This window comes from Oncorhynchus clarkii, chromosome 26 (assembly GCF_045791955.1).
Source record: "Oncorhynchus clarkii lewisi isolate Uvic-CL-2024 chromosome 26, UVic_Ocla_1.0, whole genome shotgun sequence".
Lineage (NCBI taxonomy): Eukaryota > Metazoa > Chordata > Actinopteri > Salmoniformes > Salmonidae > Oncorhynchus > Oncorhynchus clarkii.
Genome location: NC_092172.1, coordinates 41,209,647 through 41,237,461, shown reverse-complemented (window position 1 = coordinate 41,237,461; position 27,815 = coordinate 41,209,647). Strand labels below are relative to the sequence as shown.

General features: G+C 46.3%; 2 protein-coding genes across 8 annotated transcripts in view; one reads left to right on the top strand and one right to left on the bottom strand.

Moving 5' to 3' along the window:
- Positions 1-14,359, top strand: part of LOC139384804 (fibronectin type III and SPRY domain-containing protein 2-like) — a 62,780-nt gene extending 48,421 nt beyond the window's left edge. For 5 of the 6 annotated variants that reach the window (XM_071129688.1, XM_071129689.1, XM_071129691.1 and 2 more), the window contains 6 exons: positions 1,285-1,419; positions 4,228-4,378; positions 5,051-5,184; positions 6,586-6,718; positions 7,482-7,658; positions 13,730-14,358. In XM_071129688.1, the coding sequence (XP_070985789.1) occupies positions 1,285-1,419; positions 4,228-4,378; positions 5,051-5,184; positions 6,586-6,718; positions 7,482-7,658; positions 13,730-13,982 (983 nt within the window). In that variant the 3' untranslated portion in view covers positions 13,983-14,358. Of the gene's footprint in view, positions 1-1,284; positions 1,420-4,227; positions 4,379-5,050; positions 5,185-6,585; positions 6,719-7,481; positions 7,659-13,729 lie in introns of all 6 variants that reach the window. The other variant, XR_011628879.1, reaches the window with a different exon arrangement.
- Positions 14,324-25,337, bottom strand: LOC139384805 (KH homology domain-containing protein 4-like). 2 transcript variants are annotated; one of them, XR_011628880.1, is made up of 14 exons: positions 25,099-25,337; positions 24,027-24,312; positions 23,314-23,433; positions 22,969-23,048; positions 22,835-22,887; positions 22,354-22,565; positions 21,624-21,832; positions 20,914-20,974; positions 19,759-19,816; positions 18,283-18,545; positions 16,065-16,193; positions 15,602-15,842; positions 15,251-15,504; positions 14,324-14,841 (listed from the first exon to the last, which is right to left on the bottom strand). XR_011628880.1 is itself a non-coding variant. In XM_071129692.1 (14 exons), the coding sequence occupies exons 1-14, from the start codon at positions 25,125-25,127 to the stop codon at positions 14,744-14,746; spliced, it is 1,947 nt and encodes a 648-aa protein (XP_070985793.1). In that variant the 5' UTR covers positions 25,128-25,323; the 3' UTR covers positions 14,324-14,743. The 2 variants fall into 2 exon arrangements, 1 of the variants encoding a protein (XP_070985793.1); XM_071129692.1 differs by having other exon boundaries at positions 15,748-15,842; positions 25,099-25,323.
- Between the last annotated feature and the right edge of the window lie 2,478 nt (positions 25,338-27,815).

The following is a 27,815-nucleotide window of genomic DNA, read 5'->3' as shown; positions in this document are numbered from 1 at the left end:
AACATAGAATCAGAATTTAGAATCAGAACGTAGAATCAGAATGTAGAATCAGAATGTAGAATCAGAATGTAGAATCAGGACAGAGAATCAGAATGTAGAATCAGAATGTAGAATCAGGACAGAGAATCTGAACTTAGAATCAGAATGTAGAATCAAGACAGAGAATCTGAACTTAGAATCAGGACAGAGAATCAGAATGTAGAATCAGGACAGAGAATTTGAATTTAGAATTAGGACAGAGAATCAGAATGTAGAATAAGAATGAAGAATCAGGACAGAGAATCAGAATGTAGAATCAGAATGTAGAATCAGAATGTAGAATCAGAATGTAGAATCAGAATGTAGAATCAGAATCTTGAATCAGAATGTAGAATCAGAACGTAGGATCAGAATGTAGAATCAGAATGTAGAATCAGGACAGAGAATCCGAATGTAGAATCAGAATGTAGAATCAGAATGTAGAATCAGAACGTAGAATCAGAATGTAGAATCAGAATGTAGAATCAGGAAAGAGAATCAGAATGTAGAATTAGAATGTAGAATCAGGACCTAGAATCTGAACTTAGAATCAGGACAGAGAATCATAACGTAGAATCAGAATGTAGAATCAGAATGTAGAATCAGGACAGAGAATCAGAATGTAGAATCAGAATGTAGAATCAGAATGTAGCATCAGGACAGAGAATCAGAATGTAGAATCAGAATGTAGCATCGGGACAGAGAATCAGAATGTAGAATCAGAATGTAGAATCAGAATGTAGAATCAGGACCTAGAATCTGAACGTAGAATCAGGACATAGAATCAGAATGTAGAATCAGAATGTAGAATCAGAATGTAGAATCAGGACAGAGAATCAGAATGTAGAATCAGAATGTAGAATCAGAATGTAGCATCAGGACAGAGAATCAGAGCGTATAATCATAATGTAGAATCATGGACCTAGAATCTGAACATAGAATTAGGATATAGAATATGAATATAGATTCAGAACATAACATAGAATCAGAACATAGAATATGAATATAGATTCAGAACATAACATAGACAGACATTCCAGTTGAATATTTCATGACATTATGGACCAACACAGAGATAATATATTGGGTGTACTATTTGGAATGTGCAATCTCTCTCTAAGAGGATTAATTTAATCTAATTTAATCAACTATTCCCCTATGAGGGAGACTATGGTTACTTTACTTAAAACCAACAGGTATAAGGCTTTAATAAGGCTTTATAATGCATTGTTGTAAATGATTGAAGTGAGTTTCTCTCCTCCTCAGTGTCTAATGTGAAGGTAAAGGAAACCCACTGTAGTGTAGGAGAGCTGCTGCCTAACGTGCAGTATGAGTTCTGGGTCACAGCTACCAATACGACAGGCATCAGCCCTGCCAGTGAGAAGGCTGTCTACGTGACAGGTAAAACCCTGGACCTGTTACAGGGAACACCTCTTTCAAACTGACTAACAGTGGCTTTCAATAGGAATGTGTCAAGGCACAACTGAATACAATGGGCTGCACTATGCTCTCTCACCTCTTTTTCCTGCTCTCTCTCACCTCTTTTTCCTGCTCTCTCTCCCCCTTCCTACCTCTTTAATCCCCCTGTATCTCTCTCTCTCCCTACCTCTTTAATCCCCCTGTATCTCTCTCCCTCCCTACCTCTTTAATCCCCCTGTATCTCCCTCTCTCTATCTCTCTTCCTACCTCTTTAATCCCCCTGTATCTCCCTCTCTCTCTCTCTCTCTCTCCCTCCCTCCCTACCTCTTTAATCCCTCTGTATCTCCCTCTCTCTCTCTCTCTCTCTCTCTCTCTCTCTCTCTCTCTCTCTCTCCCTACCTCTTTAATCCCCCTGTATCTCCCTCTCTCTCTCTCTCTCTCTCCCTACCTCTTTAATCCCCTGTATCTCCCTCTCTCTCTCCCTCCCTACCTCTTTAATCCCCCTGTATCTCTCTCCCTCCCTACCTCTTTAATCCCCCTGTATCTCCCTCTCTCTCTCTCTCCCTCCCTACCTCTTTAATCCCCCTGTATCTCCCTCTCTCTCTCTCTCCCTAATTACCTCTTTAATCCCCCTGTATCTCTCTCTCTCTCTCTCTCTCTCCCTCCCTACCTCTTTAATCCCCCTGTATCTCCCTCTCTCTCTCTCTCGCTCTCTCTCCCTACCTCTTTAATCCCCCTGTATCTCTCTCTCCCTACCTCTTTAATCCCCCTGTATCTCCCTCTCTCTCTCTCTCTCCCTACCTTTTTTTCCCCCCCTGTCTCTCTCTCCCTCCCTACCTCTTTAATCCCCCTGTATATCCCTCTCTCTCTCTCTCTCCCTCCCTACCTCTTTAATCCCCCTGTATCTCTCTCCCTCCCTACCTCTTTAATCCCCTGTATCTCCCTCTCTCTCTCTCTCTCTCTCTCCCTCCCTACCTCTTTAATCCCCCTGTATCTCTCTCGCTCTCTCTCCCTCCCTACCTCTTTAATCCCCCTGTATCTCTCTCTCTCCCTACCTCTTTAATCCCCCTGTATCTCTCTCTCTCTCTCCCTACCTCTTTAATCCCCCTGTATCTCTCTCCCTCCCTACCTCTTTAATCCGCCTGTATCTCTCTCTCTCCCTACCTCTTTAATCCCCCTGTATCTCTCTCTCTCTCTCCCTACCTCTTTAATCCCCCTGTATCTCCCTCTCTCTCTCTCTCTCTCCCTCCCTACCTCTTTAATCCCCCTGTATCTCTCTCTCTCCCTACCTCTTTAATCCCCCTGTATCTCTCTCTCTCTCCCTACCTCTTTAATCCCCCTGTATCTCCCTCTCTCTCTCTCTCTCTCTCCCTCCCTACCTCTTTAATCCCCCTGTATCTCTCTCCCTCCCTACCTCTTTAATCCCCCTGTATCTCCCTCTCTCTATCTCTCTCCCTACCTCTTTAATCCCCCTGTATCTCCCTCTCTCTCTCTCTCCCTACCTCTTTAATCCCTCTGTATCTCCCCCTCTCTCTCTCTCTCTCTCTCTCCCTAACTCTTTAATCCCCCTGTATCTCCCTCTCTCTCTCTCTCTCCCTACCTCTTTAATCCCCCTGTATCTCCCTCTCTCTCTCCCTCCCTACCTCTTTAATCCCCCTGTATCTCTCTCCCTCCCTACCTCTTTAATCCCCCTGTATCTCCCTCTCTCTCTCTCTCCCTCCCTACCTCTTTAATCCCCCTGTATCTCCCTCTCTCTCTCTCTCCCTACCTACCTCTTTAATCCCCCTGTATCTCTCTCTCTCTCTCTCTCTCTCTCTCTCCCTCCCTACCTCTTTAATCCCCCTGTATCTCCCTCTCTCTCTCTCTCTCTCTCTCTCTCTCTCTCTCTCTCTCTCCCTACCTCTTTAATCCCCCTGTATCTCTCTCTCTCCCTACCTTTTTAATCCCCCTGTCTCTCTCTCCCTCCCTACCTCTTTAATCCCCCTGTATATCCCTCTCTCTCTCTCTCCCTCCCTACCTCTTTAATCCCCCTGTATCTCTCTCCCTCCCTACCTCTTTAATCCCCCTGTATCTCCCTCTCTCTCTCTCTCTCTCTCCCTCCCTACCTCTTTAATCCCCCTGTATCTCTCTCTCTCTCTCTCTCTCCCTCCCTACCTCTTTAATCCCCCTGTATCTCTCTCTCTCCCTACCTCTTTAATCCCCCTGTATCTCTCTCTCTCTCTCCCTACCTCATTAATCCCCCTGTATCTCTCTCCCTACCTCTTTAATCCCCCTGTATCTCTCTCCCTACCTCTTTAATCCCCCTGTATCTCTCTCCCTACCTCTTTAATCCCCCTGTATCTCTCTCCCTACTTCTTTAATCCCCCTGTATCTCTCTCTCTCTCTCTCTCCCTACCTCTTTAATCCCCCTGTATCTCTCTCTCTCTCTCCCTACCTCTTTAATCCCCCTGTATCTCTCTCTCTCCCTACCTTTTTAATCCCCCTGTCTCTCTCTCCCTCCCTACCTCTTTAATCCCCCTGTATCTCCCTCTCTCTCTCTCTCTCCCTACCTCTTTAATCCCCCTGTATCTCTCTCCCTCCCTACCTCTTTAATCCCCCTGTATCTCCCTCTCTCTCTCTCTCTCTCTCTCCCTCCCTACCTCTTTAATCCCCCTGTATCTCCCTCTCTCTCTCTCTCTCTCTCCCTACCTCTTTAATCCCCCTGTATCTCCCTCTCTCTCTCTCCCTCCCTACCTCTTTAATCCCCCTGTATCTCCCTCTCTCTCGCTCCCTCTTCTCCTCCCCCTCCAGTCCCATCTCCACCAGTCATCAGACAGAGGGAGTGTAGCAGTTGTCCGGAAGCCGCTCTGATTCGCTGGGAGTCAGGAAACACCAACCCAGTCGACTCCTACACCGTAGAGCTGATTGAGACAGGCACTGATGGACAGAGTGGGGTCACTGAGTAAGAATTAACGCACATGCACTCTCACACCCCCACACAGTCACACCCCCACACACATGCACACTCACCCCCCCACACACATACACACTCACACCCCCACACCCCCACACACTCACACCCCCACACACATGCACTCTCACACCCCCATACGCCTGCAAGCACACACATACACACTCACACATAAACACACACACAGAAGTTTCAATATAAAATGCACATTTTAATTCACTTCCTATATTGACTAAACTGAAAAAAAGTTGACATCAATTCTACTCCCCATTGGCTCTCTCTGCAGGTCTGTAATGTGATTGGTTCTCCCTGCATGTCTGTAATGTGATTGGTTCTCCCTGCAGGTCTGTAATGTGATTGGTTCTCCCTGCAGGTCTGTAATGTGATTGGTTCTCCCTGCAGGTCTGTAATGTGATTGGTTCTCCCTGCAGGTCTGTAATGTGATTGGTTCTCCCTGCAGGTCTGTAATGTGATTGGTTCTCCCTGCAGGTCCATCGTGGCTGTTCCTACCTGTGAGAGTCTGTAATGTGATTGGTTCTCCCTGCAGGTCCATCGTGGCTGTTCCTACCTGTGAGAGTCTGTAATGTGATTGGTTCTCCCTGCAGGTCCATCGTGGCTGTTCCTACCTGTGAGAGTCTGTAATGTGATTGGTTCTCCCTGCAGGTCCATCGTGGCTGTTCCTACCTGTGAGAGTCTGATCCAGCTGGAGTCAGGAAGACAGTACCTCATCTACGTCAGAGCTGTCAACATCGGAGGACCCAGTGACAGGAGCCAGGCTTTTACTGTCTCTACTACAGGTGAGAGGAGACCCCCATGTCCTGACACTGTAGTATGTTTAGTTCAGTGTTTTACTGTCTCTACTACAGGTGAGAGGAGACCCCCATGTCCTGATACTGTAGTATGTTTAGTTCAGTGTTTTACTGTCTCTACTACAGGTGAGAGGAGAGACCCCCATGTCCTGATACTGTAGTATGTTTAGTTGATGTTGTTCAAATATTATTCTGTCTCATAGCACCTTTATAGTTGTCAAGACCAAACAGTGAGGTTGTTACTGTGTGTTTTATAGTTGTCAAGGCCAGACAGTGAGGTTGTTACTGTGTGTTTTATAGTTGTCAAGGCCAGACAGTGAGGTTGTTGTTACTGTGTGTGTTTTATAGTTGTCAAGGCCAGACAGTGAGGTTGTTACTGTGTGTTTTATAGTTGACAAGACCAGACAGTGAGGTTGTTACTGTGTGTTTTATAGTTGTCAAGGCCAGACAGTGAGGTTGTTACTGTGTGTTTTATAGTTGACAAGACCAGACAGTGAGGTTGTTACTGTGTGTTTTATAGTTGTCAAGACCAGACAGTGAGGTTGTTACTGTGTGTGTTTTATAGTTGTCAAGGCCAGACAGTGAGGTTGTTACTGTGTGTTTTATAGTTGTCAAGACCAAACAGTGAGGTTGTTACTGTGTGTGTTTTATAGTTGTCAAGGCCAGACAGTGAGGTTGTTACTGTGTGTTTTATAGTTGTCAAGACCAGACAGTGAGGTTGTTACTGTGTGTTTTATAGATGTCAAGACCAGACAGTGAGGTTGTTACTGTGTGTTTTATAGTTGTCAAGGCCAGACAGTGAGGTTGTTACTGTGTGTTTTATAGTTGTCAAGGCCAGACAGTGAGGTTGTTGTTACTGTGTGTGTTTTATAGTTGACAAGGCCAGACAGTGAGGTTGTTACTGTGTGTTTTATAGTTGACAAGACCAGACAGTGAGGTTGTTACTGTGTGTTTTATAGTTGTCAAGGCCAGACAGTGAGGTTGTTACTGTGTGTTTTATAGTTGTCAAGGCCAGACAGTGAGGTTGTTACTGTGTGTTTTATACTTGTCAAGGCCAGACAGTGAGGTTGTTACTGTGTGTTTTATAGTTGTCAAGACCAGACAGTGAGGTTGTTACTGTGTGTTTTATAGTTGTCAAGGCCAGACAGTGAGGTTGTTACTGTGTGTTTTATAGTTGTCAAGGCCAGACAGTGAGGTTGTTGTTACTGTGTGTTTTATAGTTGTCAAGGCCAGACAGTGAGGTTGTTACTGTGTGTTTTATAGTTGTCAAGGCCAGACAGTGAGGTTGTTACTGTGTGTTTTATAGTTGTCAAGGCCAGACAGTGAGGTTGTTACTGTGTGTTTTATAGTTGTCAAGGCCAGACAGTGAGGTTGTTACTGTGTGTGTAGGAACCATCTTCCACCTGCTGCAGGACACAGCCCACCCCTGTCTGTCCATCTCTGAGGACGGCTTCTCCATGTTCTACGGAGACGAGGAGCTCCCGCTCTCCGCCATGACCTTCGACGACAACACCTTCGCCAGGTAGACAAACCAACCAGGTTTACACCTGCTGAACACCTCAGCTAATAGAGATCTGTTAATGACATGGGAGATTTACTGTAGCTTTCAAAATGAAACATCTGAAAATGTGAGTGTACTCATTCCGTGATAGTGTGGTGTGTACTGTGTGTGTGTAGATTTGTGCTGTGTGTAGTTGTGTGTAGGAGTGTGTACCTTGTGTGTGTAGATTTGTGTTGTGTGTAGGAGTGTGTACTGTGTAGGTGTGTGTAGATTTGTGCTGTGTGTAGGTGTGTGTACTGTGTGTGTGTAGATTTGTGCTGTGTGTAGTTGTGTGTAGGAGTGTGTACTGTGTAGGTGTGTGTAGATTTGTGTTGTGTGTAGCTGTGTCTCCTCCCTCTGATAGTGTGTATTGCATGCGTGTGTGTTTGGTCCAGGTGTGTAGCTGTGTCTCCTCCCTCTGATAGTGTATATTGTATGCGTGTGTGTTTGGTCCAGCTGTGTCTCCTCCCTCTGATAGTGTATATTGTATGCGTGTGTGTTTGGTCCAGCTGTGTCTCCTCCCTCTGATAGTGTATATTGTATGCGTGTGTGTTTGGTCCAGGTGTGTCTCCTCTCTCTGATAGTGTATATTGTATGCCTGTGTGTTTGGTCCAGGTGTGTAGCTGTGTAGGTGTGTGTAGGTGTCGCCTCCCTCTGATAGTGTATATTGTATGCGTGTGTGTTTGGTCCAGGTGTGTCTCCTCCCTCTGATAGTGTATATTGTATGCCTGTGTGTTTGGTCCAGGTGTGTAGCTGTGTTAGGGGACCTGATCCCTGTGAGAGGCAGACATTACTGGGAGGTGGAACTGGACGAGGACACAGAGTACAGGATTGGAGTGGCCTATGAAGATACTCAGAGAAACTCCTACCTGGGAGGAGCCAACACGTCCTGGTGCATGAGACATGTCCTCACGCCATCCAGGTGAGAAACCTTAACCCATAACCTTACCTGACCCCTAACCTATCACTAATTCTTACCTGGGAGGAGCCAACACGTCCTGGTGCATGAGACATGTCCTCACCCCATCCAGGTGAGAAACCTTAACCCATAACCTTCCTTGACCCCTAACCTATCACTCATTCTTACCTGGGAGGAGCCAACATGTCCTGGTGCATGAGACATGTCCTCACCCCATCCAGGTGAGAAACCTTAACCCATAACCTTCCTTGACCCCTAACCTATCACTAATTCTTACCTGGGAGGAGCCAACATGTCCTGGTGCATGAGACATGTCCTCACCCCATCCAGGTGAGAAACCTTAACCCATAACCTTCCTTGACCCCTAACCTATCACTAATTCTTACCTGGGAGGAGCCAACACGTCCTGGTGCATGAGACATGTCCTCACCCCATCCAGGTGAGAAACTTTAACCCATAACCTTCCTTGACCCCTAACCTATCACTAATTCTTACCTGGGAGGAGCCAACACGTCCTGGTGCATGAGACATGTCCTCACCCCATCCAGGTGAGAAACTTTAACCCATAACCTTCCTTGACCCCTAACCTATCACTAATTCTTACCTGGGAGGAGCCAACACGTCCTGGTGCATGGTCCCTAACCCCAGCTTAATGTCCACATCCCTGTTCAACCCTAAACTCAACCCATCCGAGTGAGAATCCCTAACGCTAACCTAACCCTCTAACCTAGCTATCACTAACTGTTACCGGGAAGGAACCAACCCGTCCAGGTGAGAATCCCTAACACTGACCTAACCCTCTAACCTAGCTATCACTAACTGTTACCGGGAAGGAACCAACCCGTCCAGGTGAGAATCCCTAACACTGACCTATCCCTCTAACCTAGCTATCACTAACTGTTACCGGGAAGGAACCAACCCGTCCAGGTGAGAATCCCTAACACTGACCTATCCCTCTAACCTAGCTATCACTAACTGTTACCAGGAAGGAACCAACCTGTCCTCCCTCCAGGTAACGGACTGCTTTGATAGGTTACACAAGCGATTCTCAACCTGTTGTAATTTGTATTAATTTATTTCACCTTTATTTAACCAGGTAGGCCAGTTGAGAACAAGTTCTCATTCATAACTGCGACCTGGCCAAGATAAAGCAAAGCAGTGCGACACAAACACCACCACAGAGTTACACATGGAATAAAACAAACATACAGTCATTAACACAATAGAAAAAGTATATATACAGTGTGTGCAAATGAAGTAAGATTATGGAGGTTATGGGCTATGTACAGGTGCAATGATCTGTGAGCTGCTCTGACAGCTGACTCTTAAAGTTAGAGAGGGAGATATAAGACTCCAGCTTCAGTGATTTTTGCAATTCGTTCCAGTCATTGGCAGCAAAGAACTGGAAGGAAAGGCGGTCAAAGGAGGTGTTGGCTTTGGGGGTGACCAGTGAAATATACCTGCTGGAGCGCATGCTACGGGTGGGTGCTGCTATGGAGATCAGTGAGCTGAAATAAGGTGGGGCTTTACCTAGTAAAGACTTATAGATGACCTGGAGCCAGTGGGTTTGGCGACGAATATGAAGCGAGGGCCAGCCAATGAAAGCATACAGGTTGCAGTGGTGGGTAGTATATGGGGCGGCTTTGGTGACAAAATGGATGGCACTGTGAAAGACTGCATCCAATTTGCTGAGTAGAGTGTTGGAGGCTATTTTGTAAATGACATCGCCGAAGTCAAGGATCGGTAGGATAGTCAGTTTTACGATTGTTTGTTTTAGCTCCACACAATCCCATCTGAATGACCTAGTGGACATCCAGAGAAGAAGTTGATAGTTGAATCCGGCGAGGGCTGACTCCTGGCGGTGTTTTAAATTCAGCTGACTACTGGACAGACTGGGAGTTGGTAAACACTGTTCTAGAGGGCTGACTCCTGGCGGTGTTTTAAATTCAGCTGACTACTGGACAGACTGGGAGTTGGTAAACACTGTTCTAGAGGGCTGACTACTGGCAGTGTTTTAAATTCAGCCGACTACTGGACAGGCTGGGAGTTGGTAAACACTGTTCTAGAGGGCTGACTACTGGCGGTGTTTTAAATTCAGCTGACTATTGGACAGACTGGGAGTTGGTAAACACTGTTCTAGAGGGCTGACTCCTGGGGGTGTTTTCAATTCAGCTGACTATTGGACAGACTGGGAGTTGGTAAACACTGTTCTAGAGGGCTGACTACTGGACAGACTGGGAGTTGGTAAACACTGTTCTAGAGGGCTGACTCCTGGATAGACTGGGAGTTGTTAAACACTGTTCTAGAGGGCTGACTCCTGGATAGACTGGGAGTTGTTAAACACTGTTCTAGAGGGCTGACTCCTGGACAGACTGGGAGTTGTTAAAACACTGTTCTAGAGGGCTGACTACTGGACAGACTGAGAGTTGGTAAAACACTGTTCTAGAGGGCTGACTCCTGGCGGTGTTTTAAATTCAGCTGACTCCTGGACAGACTGGGAGTTGGTAAAACACTGTTCTAGAGGGCTGACTCCTGGCAGTGTTTTAAATTCAGCTGACCCCTGGACAGACTGGGAGTTGGTAAAACACTGTTCTAGAGGGCTGACTCCTGGCGGTGTTTTAAATTCAGCTGACTCACCACTACCACTGCATGGCTTCCCAGAGGGAAATGTATGCTTGTCTTCCCACAGGGTCCACCATTACCACACACGGTCTGAAAAGTAGGCCAGCCAAGGAGATTTTTGGTCGTTAAAATATATCTCTCCCCTTCCTGAAGCGCTTGGCTCGCTTCTTCTCACATTTCGCCTCCTAAACCTTTTCTGAGGCAGAAGTGACAAGTCAAGTTGTTTTTTATTCCTGTGAAAAAGCCCATAGAATATCGTTACCTTATAGCTGCTGTTGCCATAGCAACTCTACTATTCTTGGCACTAAACAGGACTGTGGAACTGTCTCTTTACTAGGAGATCATTCACTGAGACGTCTCAACATGAAACACCACCACCTCAAAGTGTGTGTGAGAGAGAGGAGAGAGAGAAGGGAGAGAGAGAGAGAGAGCACCTACTGCCTACGCAGAACCTGACAATACACACTTCTCATATCCCCTGCTAATCATCTCTTTGGCAGTAAAAGGGTTTTATTTGGCCCAGTGACAGTGTTGGGTTGAGGGTGTACATACTGTCTCCCCATGGTACTGTTAGTTTAAGATACCGTGTTGGGTTGGGGATGTACATACTGTCTCCCCATGGTACTGTTAGTGTTGGGTTGGGGATGTACATACTGTCTCCCCATGGTACTGTTAGTGTTGGGTTGGGGGTGTACATACTGTCTCCTAATGGTTCTGTTAGTGTAAGCTACCGTGTTGGGTTGAGGATGTACATACTGTCTCCCCATGGTACTGTTAGTGTTGGGTTGAGGATGTACATACTGTCTCCCCATGGTTCTGTTAGTGTAAGCTACCGTGTTGGGTTGGGGATGTACATGCTGTCTCCCCATGGTACTGTTAGTTTAAGATACCGTGTTGGGTTGGGGATGTACATACTGTCTCCCCATGGTACTGTTAGTGTTGGGTTGGGGATGTACATACTGTCTCCCCATGGTACTGTTAGTGTTGGGTTGGGGGTGTACATACTGTCTCCCCATGGTACTGTTAGTGTTGGGTTGAGGATGTACATACTGTCTCCCCATGGTTCTGTTAGTGTTGGGTTGAGGATGTACATACTGTCTCCCCATGGTACTGTTAGTGTTGGGTTGAGGATGTACATACTGTCTCCCCATGGTACTGTTAGTGTTGGGTTGAGGATGTACATACTGTCTCCCCATGGTACTGTTAGTGTTGGGTTGAGGATGTACATTCTGTCTCCCCATGGTTCTGTTAGTGTTGGGTTGAGGATGTACATACTGTCTCCCCATGGTACTGTTAGTGTTGGGTTGAGGGTGTACTGTCTCCCCATGGTACTGTTAGTTTAAGATACCGTGTTGGGTTGAGGGTGTACATACTGTCTCCCCATGGTACTGTTAGTTTAAGATACCGTGTTGGGTTGAGGATGTACATACTGTCTCCCCATGGTACTGTTAGTGTTGGGTTGGGGGTGTACATACTGTCTCCCCATGGTTCTGTTAGTGTTGGGTTGGGGGTGTACATACTGTCTCCCCATGGTACTGTTAGTGTTGGGTTGAGGATGTACATGCTGTCTCCCCATGGTACTGTTAGTGTTGGGTTGAGGATGTACATACTGTCTCCCCATGGTTCTGTTAGTGTTGGGTTGGGGATGTACATGCTGTCTCCCCATGGTACTGTTAGTGTTGGGTTGAGGATGTACATGCTGTCTCCCCATGGTACTGTTAGTTTAAGATACCGTGTTGGGTTGAGGATGTACATACTGTCTCCCCATGGTACTGTTAGTTTAAGATACCGTGTTGGGTTGAGGATGTACATACTGTCTCCCCATGGTACTGTTAGTTTAAGATACCGTGTTGGGTTGAGGATGTACATACTGTCTCCCCATGGTACTGTTAGTGTTGGGTTGAGGATGTACATACTGTCTCCCCATGGTTCTGTTAGTGTTGGGTTGAGGATGTACATACTGTCTCCCCATGGTACTGTTAGTGTTGGGTTGAGGATGTACATGCTGTCTCCCCATGGTTCTGTTAGTTTAAGATACCGTGTTGGGTTGGGGATGTACATACTGTCTCCCCATGGTACTGTTAGTTTAAGATACCGTGTTGGGTTGGGGATGTACATACTGTCTCCCCATGGTTCTGTTAGTGTAAGCTACCGGTACAACACCATTTGATTCCTGCATCAAGGGTCTCATGTAGTAATTTACTGTGACATTATTGGTCCGGGTTTCATAGCGTTGATCTGGGACCAGGAAGCCTAAGGGTTTGTTTCCCTGACAGAGATGAAGACTAGGCCTGGGCTAAAAGGTTATGTTCAAGGGAGATTCTCAATTGGTAATGATGTTTTGTCCAGGACGGGTCTAATCTGTATCCGGGAAAACCTTCCAGAAATCTTTTACATTTATGTCGCTATAAAGCGTCTGCTGAAAATTATTGTATCGTTACTTATGTTATCACAACACCGACATACCATGTCTGTAGGCTACATGTTATGAATGAGTTAAGTGTAAGTCACATAACATTGTATGGTCTTAATGACATCAGTCTCCCCCTTCCTCCCCTCTCTTCCATTCCATCTCCATCCAGACGCAAGTACGACTTCCTGTCACATTCTTCTTCTTCTATATCCTGTACACTCAGTGGCCAGTTTATTAGGTACCACCCATCTGGTACCAGGTCGGACCCTTTGCCCCCAGAACAGTCTGAATTATTCGGGGTATGGTGCTCAATTGGTATCAAGGGACCTAATGTGTTCCCCACACCAGTACACCGCCAGATCCTGACTCTGCCATCAGCATGACACAACAGGAACTGGGATTCGTTGGACCAGGCAATGTTTGTCCACTCCTCAACTGTCCTGTGATCACCTGCCCACTGGAGCCGCTGCTTCTGGTTTTTAGCTGATAGGAGTGGAACCCGGTGTGGTCGTCTGCTGCAACAGCCCGTCCATGACAAGGACCAACGGGTTGTGTGTTCCAAGATGCCGTTCTGTCTGTTTGTGGCCCGCCTGTTAGCTTGCACCATTCTTCCCATTCTCCTTCGACCTCTCTCATCAACTGGTTGTTTTCGCTCACAGGACGGCCGCAGTCCAGGAGGCTGTTTCTGAGCTACTGGATCTGGCGTGCCTGGGAACCAACGATCACACCACGCTCAGTCGCATAGGTCACTCGTTTTGCCCATTCTAACATTGAATCGAACAGTAACAATGCGTCTGCCTGATTTATATAGCAAGCCATGGCCACGTGACTCACTGTCTGTAGGAGAGAACCATTTTGGTGAACGTGGCGGTGTACCTAATAAACTGGCCACCGAGTGTATATAGAAGTATGATGTGTAACAAGTCACAGAACCATCATTTTCTAAATGACATTACTTCCATTCTTCCTCTCCTCCATTCTGCCGCCCCCTCTCCTCCATTCTGTCTCCCCTCTCCTCCATTCGGTCTCCCCTCTCCAGACACAAGTACGAGTTCCTCCACAGCGGCTGGAGCCCAGACATCCGGATAACGGTGAACCCTGTGAGGATAGGGCTCAGTCTGAACTATGAGAGAGGGATCCTGTCCTTCTTCAACGTGGAGCTAGAACAACACCTCTACACCTTCTACTGTAGCTTCCAACGCTATGTTCATCCCTGCTTCGCTCTGGACAACCCCGGTGCGCTCACTGTTCGCACTGGGGTAGAGGCACCGGGGTACGTCCACTTGGTCTGAGTTTACCGACCATGATGTACAGGTGTCCATGGAAACGTCTTTACCTACCATGATGTACAGGTGTGTCCATGGAAACATCTTTACCTACCATGATGTACAGGTGTGTCCATGGAAACATCTTTACCTACCATGATGTACAGGTGTGTCCATGGAAACGTCTTTATCTGATTGTTATTCTAACCCTCTGGACAACACTGCATGGTAGCCCAAAATGATACAACAAAAACATGTTTATGACCCCTTTGTGTAAGTGGGTTAACAACCATATCTGAATAAAAACCATGTATATCAGTGGTTTAGACCAGGGTTTGACTGACTACCACAACATGAAACAAGATGAATGTTGTTTCCAAATCCATTTATTAATGTATTCCATGGGAACAGATTCACACCATTTTCCATTATACACAATATAACAGTAATAAAATCAGTGAATTTGTGTACTGCAGGCTCTGTCGTAGAGCAGGCTCGGTCGTGGATGGACAACTACATATGCTTTTTCAGAATTGAAATAAAAATGACCTTTTCAAATGAAAACGGTTTAATAATTATAGTAACATAAAGTAGCTTTATTTTTTGGGGGGGGGCCGTAGCCATGCGACGCTCTGTCCAATGTCCAGTAGTCGATGACGGTAATAGCAGAGCAAAGCTAGACTTGGGCTGAACACTGCAACCCAGCATCTAAGTGGAATGAGGACACTGTAGGGTGGGGCTGATGGGATTAGTGAAGGGTAGTGGGCGTATGAGTTAGAGTCTTACTGCTAGGAGTCCTCTCCCTCATCAGAAGAGTCCCCACCGTAGGGTACTAGGCACGAAGGCTTCTCCACTACCTTCGTCTTCTTCACCTCCTGAGGACAATCTGTAGAAAACAAAGACGGACAGCAAGAGAGCAACACAGAGAGAGAGAGAGACAGAGAGAGGGCAAAACAAGAGGAGCCCAGCCCATGTTTGAGTTGGTTGGATTGATCCACAGCCAGTCAGAGCAGAGGGATCACACAGACACCAGATGAGATAGACCCCATGTTAGGTAGCAGCAGGTCCAGGAGACATGTGGAGAGAGAACAAGGGGAAGACAAAAGAACACATACAGGAAGTGACGGTTAGCACGGCTCAGCCAATCACAGAGGAGCTGGAACAGATCGTCTCCATTACTCCACTACTGAGGGGAGAAGACATCTTTGAAAACACCACTCAACTTCATCATGGTCAAAAAGTCTGCCCATTCAGGCATCAAGTACAGTGAAGTGTGTTCCCAGTAAGAAGCGTACCCTGTGATGCAGGGGCGCTGGGTGGTAGACTGGGTGGGACCTCTGGTACTGCTGTCTCCCTGGGTCTCTTGTGTGCCACAGGGCCGAGGGTGCTGGGTGGTAGACTGGGTGGGACCTCTGGTACTGCTGTCTCCCTGGGTCTCTTGTGTGCCACAGGGCCGAGGGTTCTGGGTGGTAGACTGGGTGAGACCTCTGGTACTGCTGTCTCCCTGGGTCTCTTTCGTGCCACAGGGCCAGGAGGTGGCATCAACATCCTACAGACAGAGACAAAGGAACCAGGTGGAGAAACATCAGAGGCTTCATTTAGGGCTGTGTTCAGTAGGAGCAAAATGTACGAAAACAACCCAAAACTGGTCTGAACGTGTAACAAGAAACAATGGTTCCCTTTTATTCCGTTGTGCCCTTTTGAACACGACCCCGGTGGCTGCAACATTCAGGGGCAAAACAAAACCAGAAACATTGTTAAGAGATTTAGAGCAGGAGATCTATGTCGAAACCTTTCAGCTCCTTGTCCCGACTCTTCCTCTCTCTGAGCTGGAGGTAGAGGAGGAGACTTCTCTCTCACCGGGGCCTCAGGTGAGCGGCTGGCAGGCTGAGAGGGAGAGAGACCGGTAGGACTGTTAGCAGAAGACCACTGAGCACAGTTTGAATTCCTAAAAACAACAAAAACAAACCACTTCCTGCACTTAAAGAGTCACCGCTGAGCTAACACCTCTGGGTTGGGGACGGCCTTTATTGATTGTTATTCAGTTGACAAGCCCTTCTCTTGAAAATCATTCTCTCGCATATTTCAGCAGTTTTATCTCCGTCTCACCTGAGAGGCCCGCTCATCCTCAGTCTTTTCCTGAAAGCGCCGTTTAGGACTTCCTGTCCCTGTCTGAGGGGAGCTGGATGACGACAGGTCTGTCTCCGTCTGGTCAGTTGGGTCACTGCACCCAGGGTCCTGAGACACCAAGGTCAAACCCAAACAACAGTTAGTCTAATCCCTGGGCCATCAATACACCTGGTCAGTCCTGCCCTTAAAATGGTGTAAAACTTCCTCAATACATCTGGTTAGTCCTTAAAATGGTGTCCCTCATCAATACACCTGGTCAGTCCTGCCCTTATAATGATGTCCCTCATCAATACACCTGGTCAGTCCTGCCCTTATAATGATGTCCCTCATGAATACATCTGGTCAGTCCTTAAAATGGTGTCTCTCATCAATACATCTGGTCAGTCCTTAAAATTGTGTCCCTCATCAATACATCTGGTCAGTCCTTAAAACGGTGTCCCTCATCAATACATCTGGTTAGTCATTATAATGGTGTCCCTCATCAATACATCTGGTTAGTCATTATAATGGTGTCCCTCATCAATACATCTGGTTAGTCCTTATAATGGTGTCCCTCATCAATACATCTGGTCAGTCCTTAAAATGGTGTCCCTCATCAATACATCTGGTCAGTCCTTAAAACGGTGTCCCTCATCAATACATCTGGTTAGTCCTTAAAATGTTGTCCCTCATCAATACATCTGGTCAGTCCTTATAATGGTGTCCCTCATCAATACATCTGGTCAGTCCTTAAAATTGTGTCTCTCATCAATACATCTGGTCAGTCCTTAAAACGGTGTCCCTCATCAATACATCTGGTCAGTCCTTAAAATGGTGTACAACTTCATCAATACATCTGGTTAGTCATTATAATGGTGTCCCTCATCAATACATCTGGTTAGTCCTTATAATGGTGTCTCTCATCAATACATCTGGTCAGTCCTTATAATGGTGTACAACTGAATCTCCTGGCTGCTATTAACTAATGAAACTGATAGACATTTTCTAAACTGAAGTCGTGACTTCAATTTTCAGTTGAGAAAACTTTTTTTTTGTGGCTTTCTTATGAGTGTCATGGTGTTGTCTGTCCTAAACAACTGATCCCTGTCCTGAATCCTATTTGGACAATCCACCCATGTTCCTGTCAATACATACCTGTACTGGTTTCCTAGCCACCACGACCTACTAGGCCGAGGTACTGGTTTCCTAGCCACCACGACCTACTAGGCCGAGGTACTGGTTTCCTAGCCACCACGACCTACTAGGCCGAGGTACTGGTTTCCTAGCCACCACGACCTACTAGGCCGAGGTACTGGTTTCCTAGCCACCACAACCTACTAGGCCGAGGTACTGGTTTCCTAGCCACCACGACCTACTAGGCCGAGGTACTGGTAGCCACCACGACCTACTAGGCCGAGGTACTGGTTTCCTAGCCACCACGACCTACTAGGCCGAGGTACTGGTTTCCTAGCCACCACGACCTACTAGGCCGAGGTACTGGTTTCCTAGCCACCACGACCTACTAGGCCGAGGTACTGGTTTCCTAGCCACCACGACCTACTAGGCCGAGGTACTGGTTTCCTAGCCACCACGACCTACTAGGCCGAGGTACTGGTTTCCTAGCCACCACGACCTACTAGGCCGAGGTACTGGTTTCCTAGCCACTACGTACCTGTAATAGGCCGAGGTACTGGTTTCCTAGCCACCACGACCTACTAGGCCGAGGTACTGGTTTCCTAGCCACCACGACCTACTAGGCCGAGGTACTGGTTTCCTAGCCACCACGACCTACTAGGCCGAGGTACTGGTTTCCTAGCCACCACGACCTACTAGGCCGAGGTACTGGTTTCCTAGCCACCACGACCTACTAGGCCGAGGTACTGGTTTCCTAGCCACCACGACCTACTAGGCCGAGGTACTGGTTTCCTAGCCACCACGACCTACTAGGCCGAGGTACTGGTTTCCTAGCCACTACGAACTACTAGGCCGAGGTACTGGTTTCCTAGCCACTACGAACCTGTAATAGGCCGAGGTACTGGTTTCCTAGCCACTACGAACCTGTAATAGGTCGAGGTATGGTTTCCTAGCCACTACATACCTGTAATAGGCCGAGGTATGGTTTCCTAGCCACTACATACCTGTAATAGGTTGAGGTATGGTTTCCTAGCCACTACGTACCTGTACTAGGTCGAGGTATGGTTTCCTAGCCACTACGTACCTGTAATAGGTATGGGTGTGTCTTCCTGGGACAGACAGGATACTGAACCATAGCCTGAGAAGATGGAGGGTTTGTCGACAGGTTAGATTGACTGGGCTGACCACTAGCAGCACTAGTCCAATAGCCAGAGGGTCCTGGCGGTGTGGGGTAGCTGGTAGAGGCAGCATAGCCCCCAGACAGCCCGTTACACCCTGGGTAACCACTGCTGTACCAGCCCTGGCTAGAGTAAGAGCTATTAGCTGGGTATCCATGAGCTGGGTATGCTGAAAGGGAAGTATAGGAGATCAGGGTTAATGGATGTGATTGGAAGAGATCGTCATTCACAGACAGGGTTGTTGTCTGTCTGACTGTTCTGTTTGTTGTTGTTGTGCCACTAGAGACAAAGAGATTCATTTACCACAGTGGCTAGTTGTGTCCGTGGTTTAAGCAAACACAGGAAGTGATTTACGGGAACGGAAACATTCTGGTCATTCTATAATATTCAAGTCATTTGAGTTGGACATGGAGTTTCCCTGTCCACTTCACCTGGTCAGGTAAACTCCTGGGCCTGGCTAGTTATTTCACCTGATCAGGTAAACTCCTGGGCCTGGCTAGTTATTTCACCTGATCAGGTAAACTCCTGGGCCTGGCTAGTTATTTCACCTGATCAGGTAAACTCCTGGGCCTGGCTAGTTATTTCACCTGATCAGGTAAACTCCTGGGCCTGGCTAGTTATTTCACCCGATCAGGTAAACTCCTGGGCCTGGCTAGTTATTTCACCCGATCAGGTAAACTCCTGGGCCTGGCTAGTTATTTCACCCGATCAGGTAAACTCCTGGGCCTGGCTAGTTATTTCACCCGATCAGGTAAACTCCTGGGCCTGGCTAGTTATTTCACCTGATCAGGCTAGTTATTTCACCTCAGGTAAACTCCTGGGCCTGGCTAGTTATTTCACCTGATCAGGTAAACTCCCGGGCCTGGCTAGTTATTTCACCTGATCAGGTAAACTCCCGGGCCTGGCTAGTTATTTCACCTGATCAGGTAAACTCCCGGGCCTGGCTAGTTATTTCACCTGATCAGGTAAACTCCCGGGCCTGGCTAGTTATTTCACCTGATCAGGTAAACTCCCGGGCCTGGCTAGTTATTTCACCGGATCAGGTAAACTCCTGGGCCTGGCTAGTTAATTCACCTGATCAGGTAAACTCCCGGGCCTGGCTAGTTATTTCACCTGATCAGGTAAACTCCTGGGCCTGGCTAGTTATTTCACCTGATCAGGAAAACTCCCGGGCCCATATTCATAAAATGTCTTGGAGTAAGAATGCTGATCTAGGATCAGGGCCCCCCCCCCCTGTCCATTCAAATCCCAAACTGACCCTAGATTAGCGCTCAGTACTCAGAGGCTCTTTATGAAAACGGACCCTGGTTCTATGACTGTGGTATTTTAGTTACTGCGTGTTAGTTCTGGTGTGTGAGAGAGAGAGAGAGGGGGAGACTTACGTTGGGTGGAGCCGGTGGCTGTGTAGATGGACACCATGCGGCTATGTTCAGCTCTCACCTGGACGACAGACACACAGGGAACAGGGTGACAACACTGAACTCTTTACAAAAGGGAAGTGAATAATGTTTAGAGAGTAATAAGCAGAGGAAGAAATCCTGTGAAATAAGTCTCAGACAAGCAAGTATATCAATAACTTTTAATCCCAAAACATGCATGGTTTAAAAAAACACGCAGAGTGAGTTGTAGAGCATGGTAGAGAATTCAACGGTTCAGTCTGTCCTGGTTCAGGATGTGAGTAGGTGCAGAACACCGTAGACCCGTGTCTGTAGGTCAGGTGGTTCACTCTACTGTTTCCTATAGGAGGTAGGTATCAGTGACAACTACACACTTCAATAGTTTCACCTTCTTTAACCTCCATCGTGGGGCGTGTTCATTAGGGCACGCAAACTGAAAACTTTTTTTCCAAAAACATCTTTACAACAGAAAATGAGTCCAGGTTGTCCCTCCTCGTTTCAGTCAGTTCTGTTCGGTGGCTAATGAACACGACCCACTTCAAATTTTTATTTGTTATTTTACCTTTATTTAACTAGACAAGTCAGTTAAGAACAAATTCTTATTTTCAACGGCCTACCGGGGAACAGTGGGTTAACTGCCTGTTCAGGGGCAGAACGACAGATTTGTACCTTGTCAGCTCGGGGGTTTGAACTTGCAACCTTCCGGTTACTAGTCCAACGCTCTAACCACTAGGCTACCCTGCCGCCCCGTGATCATGTACATTGGAGTCGTTTAGCATACGCTCCCATCTACACTGTCTGCTTCCCTTGCTGTGTATCAAACCAAATGTTATTGGTCAAATACACATGGTTAGCAGATGTTATTGGTCACATACACATGGTTAGCAGATGGTATTGGTCACATACACATGGTTAGCAGATGGTATTGGTCACATACACATGGTTAGTAGATGTTATTGGTCACATACACATGGTTAGCAGATGTTATTGGTCACATACACATGGTTAGTAGATGTTATTGGTCACATACACATGGTTAGCAGATGTTAATGCGAGTGTAGTGAAATGCTTGTGCTTCTAGTTCCGACAGTGCAGTAATAACCAACAAGTCATCTGGGAGGAAACACTGTGCTGACTTACAGTTTCCAACAGGCTCTCTGTGAGTTTCTTGGCAGCTTCCAGCCCCGTGGAGTAGGGATGGCTACAAGAAAAGACAACAGTGTTGAAATGGGAAGAAACCGACAACAACAACCCACCACCACCACCACAGCAGGGAACAACTACAAGAGGAAAGAAACTACTTCAGACCCTACGAGACAAACATACGGTTCACCAAACATCTAGGAGAGAGCAGCAGGACTGATAGCTAGCCAACGTGTGGCGAGCAGTCTTCTGAATGCATACGAGTGAGTTGTAGAGAATTCCACGGTTCAGTCTGTCCTGGTTCAGGATGTCAGTAGGTGCAGAGCACCGTAGACCCGTGTCTGTAGGTCAGGTGGTTCACTCTACTGTTTCCTATAGGAGGTGGGTATCAGTGACAACTACACACTTCAATAGTTTCACCTTCTTTAACCTCCAAATAGTTCACATGGCTTTTGTACTCATCACAGGTTGGTGTATATTGATGAGTCCACCCCCCTCTTCAATGAAAATTCTAATATCAGGGTCTGCTGAGCCCTTATAGGCCGAACCAGGGTCTGCTGAGCCCTTATAGGCCGAACCAGGGTCTGCTGAGCCCTTATAGGCTGAGCCAGGGTCTGTTGAGCCCTTATAGGCTGAGCCAGGGTCTGCTGAGCCCTTATAGGCTGGAGAAATAAAGGTGTTTGACCCGGAAGTAAAATCACTGTTACCTGATGTAGACGTAGAGTGGTTCGAAGGACTCCCGTCGTGAGGCCTGCTCTATGTACCCCGAGCCTTTCCCCCTGAGGAACACTCTGGCTCCCGTCTCTGTCTGGATGTGTCCCAGGTACATCCCTGCAGGACCCTCCACCTTCTCGTTCACATTGAACGAGGGGAGGGACTGGTCCAGACCCACAAAAATCTTGACGTGCACAAAACTCTTGACGGGGAGAGATGACAGTTACATTTGGATAATCCTGGGTCAGGTCAACACATAGTTCCAACCACCACATTACAAAACATACTTCATCTTATGGACAACAGGAAGCAGTTAGAGTAGGGAGCTGGTCAATGTCTGAACTGCTAACCTTTTAATCCAACTAAATGACTAGCTAGAGAACAGTGTTGTGAGCAGCAGCAGTAACCGTGGTGTGTCTGTAGACCAGGGTGGTTCTCTCTGCTGTGTTACTCTAGGAGGTGGGTATCAGTGAAGGTCACATGGTCTCAACTGGCCTCACCTTCATTACCTCCAGCTATGGGACATGGGCCAGATTGCAAACTGAAAAACACATTTCCGCGCTGCAAAATTGTGAAAACCCAAAGTTCCTGTGTTTTTAGAAATCCCAGTTAGAGGATTCCCAGAGTTGGGAGGGAATAAGGAGGGAGGGAATCGTCCAAGCAGGATTTCTTAAAAACCTTTCAGGGGAAAATTCTGTGAGGACCAGGGACCGCTGTATCTACCCCTTGGTGTGGCGCGGCGGGCCGGTGTCCATGTGGCACAGGAGGGTTGACACTAGGCATCCTGGGTAGGTGTGGATGTGGGGCAGTCATGGGGCGAGGGGGCTGGGGGTAGAGAGGCAGGGGGGGTATGACGGGTCTCAGCTGGGATCCTAACGCTGCAGCTGTCCTCAACACATCCTCAGAGATGATCTCCTTTATCCTCAGCACTGCCTCTAAAACAACACAGGAAATAGATAGACAAGAGGTCTATGAGGACTTTATCCTCAGCACTGCCCCTCTGTAAAACAACACAGGGAATAGATAGACAAGGGGGTCTATGGGGGATAATCTAGTGAGAAAAACAACAGCCAGTCAACCACATCAACCCATGGTCATCCTCTGAGATGTGTGGTCTCCACTAGGTTGTGTAATGTACAGGATCTGAGGACAATAAAGTATCTAATGCCACTGTAGACGGGAGGGTGATAGAAAGTCTACTTACTATTGACCTCCTCTTGGCTCTTCCCCTGGACGTGTAAATACAAAGGCCTTTCTCTAAATGAGAAGAGTCGGTTAGAAATCCACGTGGTCCGAGTCAACTACAGATACACACAGTAACACCAACTGCATACATACACTCCCTTTCCATGGGACTTCTCTGCACTGGTCATGTAGTGGCCCCTGGTCGAGACGACTGCACCGCTGAACTGGCGGATCTGAAACAAAAAGAGAGAAACTTTTCAGTATTAGTTGGGGCCACGAATACATAAAATGTCTTCTAAATAGAATATATTAGATATGTATTATACAGAAAGGGTTGTGATTTAGGCCGGGCGATGGTATCCACCCCCTGTTCATTCCTATAGGAGGAAAGGTCCAAGGTCCGTCCCAAATGCATTTTAAGAAGGAGCCGCCAAGTGGAACGATGCTGGAGAAGAATCAAGGAGAGATGAAAACTAAACTCAGCCCTTTTCTTTTTACCTCTTCCTGTGTTTTCCCTTTGGTGAGCAGGTTTCTGCTGTTGATGGGCACATCGTTGATATCCACCTCCGTCACCACAGTCTCGTCTCCACTAGTGGCAGCCGACATACACAGAGGGATCTGTGGGCGACACGTTTCATATGAGTCCACATACAAACACTAAATAACTAAAGTCATTTTAGTCATTCAATAGCATGCAGTTAGGTCACTGTTTAACCCTCCCGGGAAGCCACCCAGGGTTCAGGCTTTAGATCCTACTAAAGCACCTATTTGGTTGAATCAGGTTTGTTAGTACTGAGCTGGAACAAAGGCCAGGGACTCACAGTGTGCAGAAGGACTAACTGAGTCAGAGAGACTGCCTAGAGTGTTGTGAGCAGCAGCAGTAACCGTGGTGTGTCTGTAGACCAGGGTGGTTCTCTCTGCTGTGTTAGTCTAGGAGGTGGGTATCAGTGAAGGTCACATGGTCTCAACTGGCCTCACCTTCTATTACCTCCAGCTATGGGACATGGCTACATTATATTATGTGGTTGAAAACAATGACAATCATCACTCTCCCTGTTCTCAGAGACAAGTTGCACCACCGAAGGAAACCATTCTAGTCTGTGGCTTGAGCCTCTTATGACTGGCCAGGTGACCCTTAGGGCTGGATTAAATGCCTGCAACCGTGATTCCTCAGGACCATGAGAGAGTTACATTAACCCTTTCACTCTCACCTTGCCAGGTAGTGGTGGAGGAACCATCAGTTTCCCCTTGGCCATCAGCATAGCATTGATCTTAGCAGCCATTGCAGCAGCCATCTCCACACCTCCCCCCTGTGCTGCTGGCATCTCCCCCTGCAGTGTCTGGGGCACCATGGGGCCAGCTACAGGGTGCTGGGCTGATTGAGGGGTCGTAGTGGCCGATGTGCAAGTCTGGACAGAGGAAGCGAAGCCTTGCATGACGTCTACCCTCGTTTTGGGCTGAGCAGGCTGATCCCATCTGCTGCTATTGGTTAGGCACCTGGATCCAATATGATGGAGAGAAATTAGACAATTCAACATAAAGTGGCTTGAAACTAAAACTAAACTGGGACGCGCTCCATATTGAGATTAGATATCTTATCCAACAGTTTGGGGGTGCCTATCATTTCATTTTAACTGAAGATAATTTTGTAGGGCCGGGTTCGAGGGCTAGTTTGTATTTGCAAGCTAGTTAGCGTAACACTAGTCGCGAATGCGATGCCTGCCAACATCAGTGTTCGTAGAGTTAGTAGGCCTCGGCATTCTCTTGAAAACTGTTCTGGCCTGTTCCTCTACAAATCATTTATCTTGGAGGGTAGTATCAGCAGGTAACCACAACTTTAGAGAGACCGCTTTCTTGACCCTCCACTAACTAGCGATATGTTTGGTGTCTAGTTAAACGACGTTACACAATTGTACTTAGCCAGAAACCGGTGTTGCTAACTAACGTTAGCTCAATTAGCATACCGTTTTCTAGCAACGTTAGCACGGATCAACTTTACTGCTATGGTTAAAAACATGAATATACGACTGTGGCTTGGTCATCAATTTCGGATAAACCTTTACGAAATATTCTAGTTATTACGATTGTACTTTCATACAGTGGAATAAAAACGTTATCTAGCTAGCTGTAAAACCAGCAACCTCCGCTAACGTTACTGTACTAAGGTAGGTAGCTAACATGTTAGCACGAAGCTAAAATAAAAAAATACGTGTTCTTGCGTCCGTAACTTATTCAAAATATAAAAGTAAATGGTACTAAATAAAAAAAAAAAGTGTAACTTACGGTGTCTGTCCAGTCATCCCAGAAGACATAGCTAGTACAGTTCAATATCCAGAGGAATGTGTGTCCTAACTAGCCACTCTACTCAGCCCTGGACACGTCCTCATTCCTCAGGACTCCGGTCCGGTCGTAAAGGCCGCCGACGGTGTCGTACAGGGCAGTCTGGATTTCCGTTCCGCTCGTCATAAAAACACCCCGGGAACTTCACACTGTCGTCAACTGCATAACACCAGAGAAAAGTCAAAGAAAAACTGACAAATCTTTCTTCTTCGTGTGGCTTTTCGGACAGACTTAGACGCTATGTTGCGTTTTGCTGCCTTTCACCGTTTGGAAAGTGCATTGCACATTTGTTCATTTTATTTATAAAAAAAATATATAGTTGTCGCATAAGTATTTACCCTGGTTGTTTAAACAAGCCTAATGTGGCTTAACAAATCACATAATACATTATATGGACATGATTTCTGAATGACAACCCCTTCCTCTGTCCCCCATATGTTCAACATCTGTAAGGCACCTCCAGTGAAGTATTGAATTTCAAGCACAGATTAAACTACGAAGACCAGGGAGCTTATCGAAAGCCTCATAAAGAAGGGCAGTGATTGGTAGATGTGTAACAATAACAAATCAGCTCATTGAATATATCTTTAAGCATGGTCAAGTTAATAACGATGCTGTGGATGATTTATTAAACCACCCAGACATATCAAAAAATGCAGTCGTCCCTTACTGAACTGAGCTTGCAGGACAGGAAGGAAACTGCTTTAAGGATGTCCACCATGAGGCCATTGGTAATTTTTAAAACAGCTACAGAGAAGATGGGAGAAATGGGAGAAAACTGAGGATGGATCAACAACATGGTAGTGACTCCACAATAATGACCTAAATGGCAGAGTGAAAATAATAATCATACAAATAATACGACAAGTCTTCCAAAACGTGCCTCTGTATGCAACAAGGCACTAAAGTAATACTGAAGAAAAAAAAAAACACGGCAAAGGAATACACTTTTTGGCCTAAATGCAAAGCCTTACGTTTTAGGGCAAATTCAACACAATACATGAGTGAGTAACTGCCTTTTTATTCTCAAGCATGGTGGTGGCTGCATCATGTTATGGGTATGCTTTACATCGGAAAAGACTGGGGAGTTTTTCAGGATGAAAAGAAACGGGATGGAGCTAAACACAGGCAAAATCCCAGAGGATTGTACTAAATAGACTGCATAACCTTTCATTTTAGAATGTACACTTCTCTAGGTTTTATAGAATTAACAACATACTCTTACAGTATGATTGTGTTTTCCTGGCAACTGGGACCATTTTAGATGTCTAAATCTCCTCAACATCGTATTATATAATAATTTTCTGTTACACAACAAACCACAAGCATGCTATTAGGCTTCTTCATAAACCCACACAGACAATGCTTAGCAACACACACACACTCACACACACATTCACATTCGGTTTACACTTGATACTGGGAGAGGATTTCACCTTTCAGCAGGCCAATAACCTACAACACGAGTTGCTTACCAAGAATACAGAATGTTCTTGAGTGGCCAAATTACAGTTTTGAATTAATTATGCTTGACATTTTTGGGCCAATTTGAAAAATTGCTCTCTAGCCATGATCCCTAACACCTTGACAAAGTTTGAAGAATTTTGAAAGAATAATGGCCAAATATTGCACAATACAGGTGTTCAAAGCTCTTGTGAGACTTACCCAAGACGACTCACCTCTGTAATCACTGCCAGAGGTGATTCTAACATGGATTGACCCAGGGGGTGAATACTTATCTAATCAAGTTATATTAGTGTTTTAAGTTTTGTTCATCTTCAATTCTTTTTTTGAATTTTTCTTCCAATTTGACATTACAGAGTATTTTGTGTAAATCGTTGACAATTATTTATTTTTTCACAATTAAATCCATTTTAATCCCACTTTGTAAAACATTTTTTTTTTTTTAAAGAAATCCAAGGGGTTGTTGACTTTCTACAGGCCCTGTATTTACACTGTAAACATACTGCTTCCCAATGGATGTCCACTGTAAGGACACGTTTCTTTACTCTAGACAAATCCTATGGGACACTACAGACACCCTGGTTCGATTCCAGGCTGAATCACAACCGGCGTGATTGGAAGTCACGTAGGGCGGCGTAACAATTTGCCCAGCGTAGGCCGTCATTGTAAATAAGAATGGGTTCTTAACTGACTTGCCTCGTTAAATAAAGGTCAAACAAAAATAAATAAAAATATAAAGTATCTGGATAAGGATACATGAGGTTGAGGCTGGTATTAGCATAGTACACTGAACAGAAATGTAAGCGCAACATGGAAATCAGTCAATTTAATTACATTCATTAGGCCCTAATCTATGGATTTCACATGACTGGGAATGCATCTGTTGGTCACAGATAAGGTAGGGGGCGTGGATTAGGAAACCAGTCAGTATCTGGTGTGACCACCATTTGCTTCATACAGTACGACCCATCTCATTCGCATAGAGTTGATCAGGCTGTTGTCCCAGTCCTCTTCAATGGCTGTGCAAATTATATATATATATTTGTACTTTTTCTCCCTTTTTCTCCCCAATTTTGTGATATCCAATTGTTAGTTACAGTCTTGTCCCATCGCTGCAACTCCAGTATGGACTCGGGAGAGGCGAAGGTCGAGCGCTATGAGTCCTCTGAAACACAACCCTGCCAAGCCACACTGCT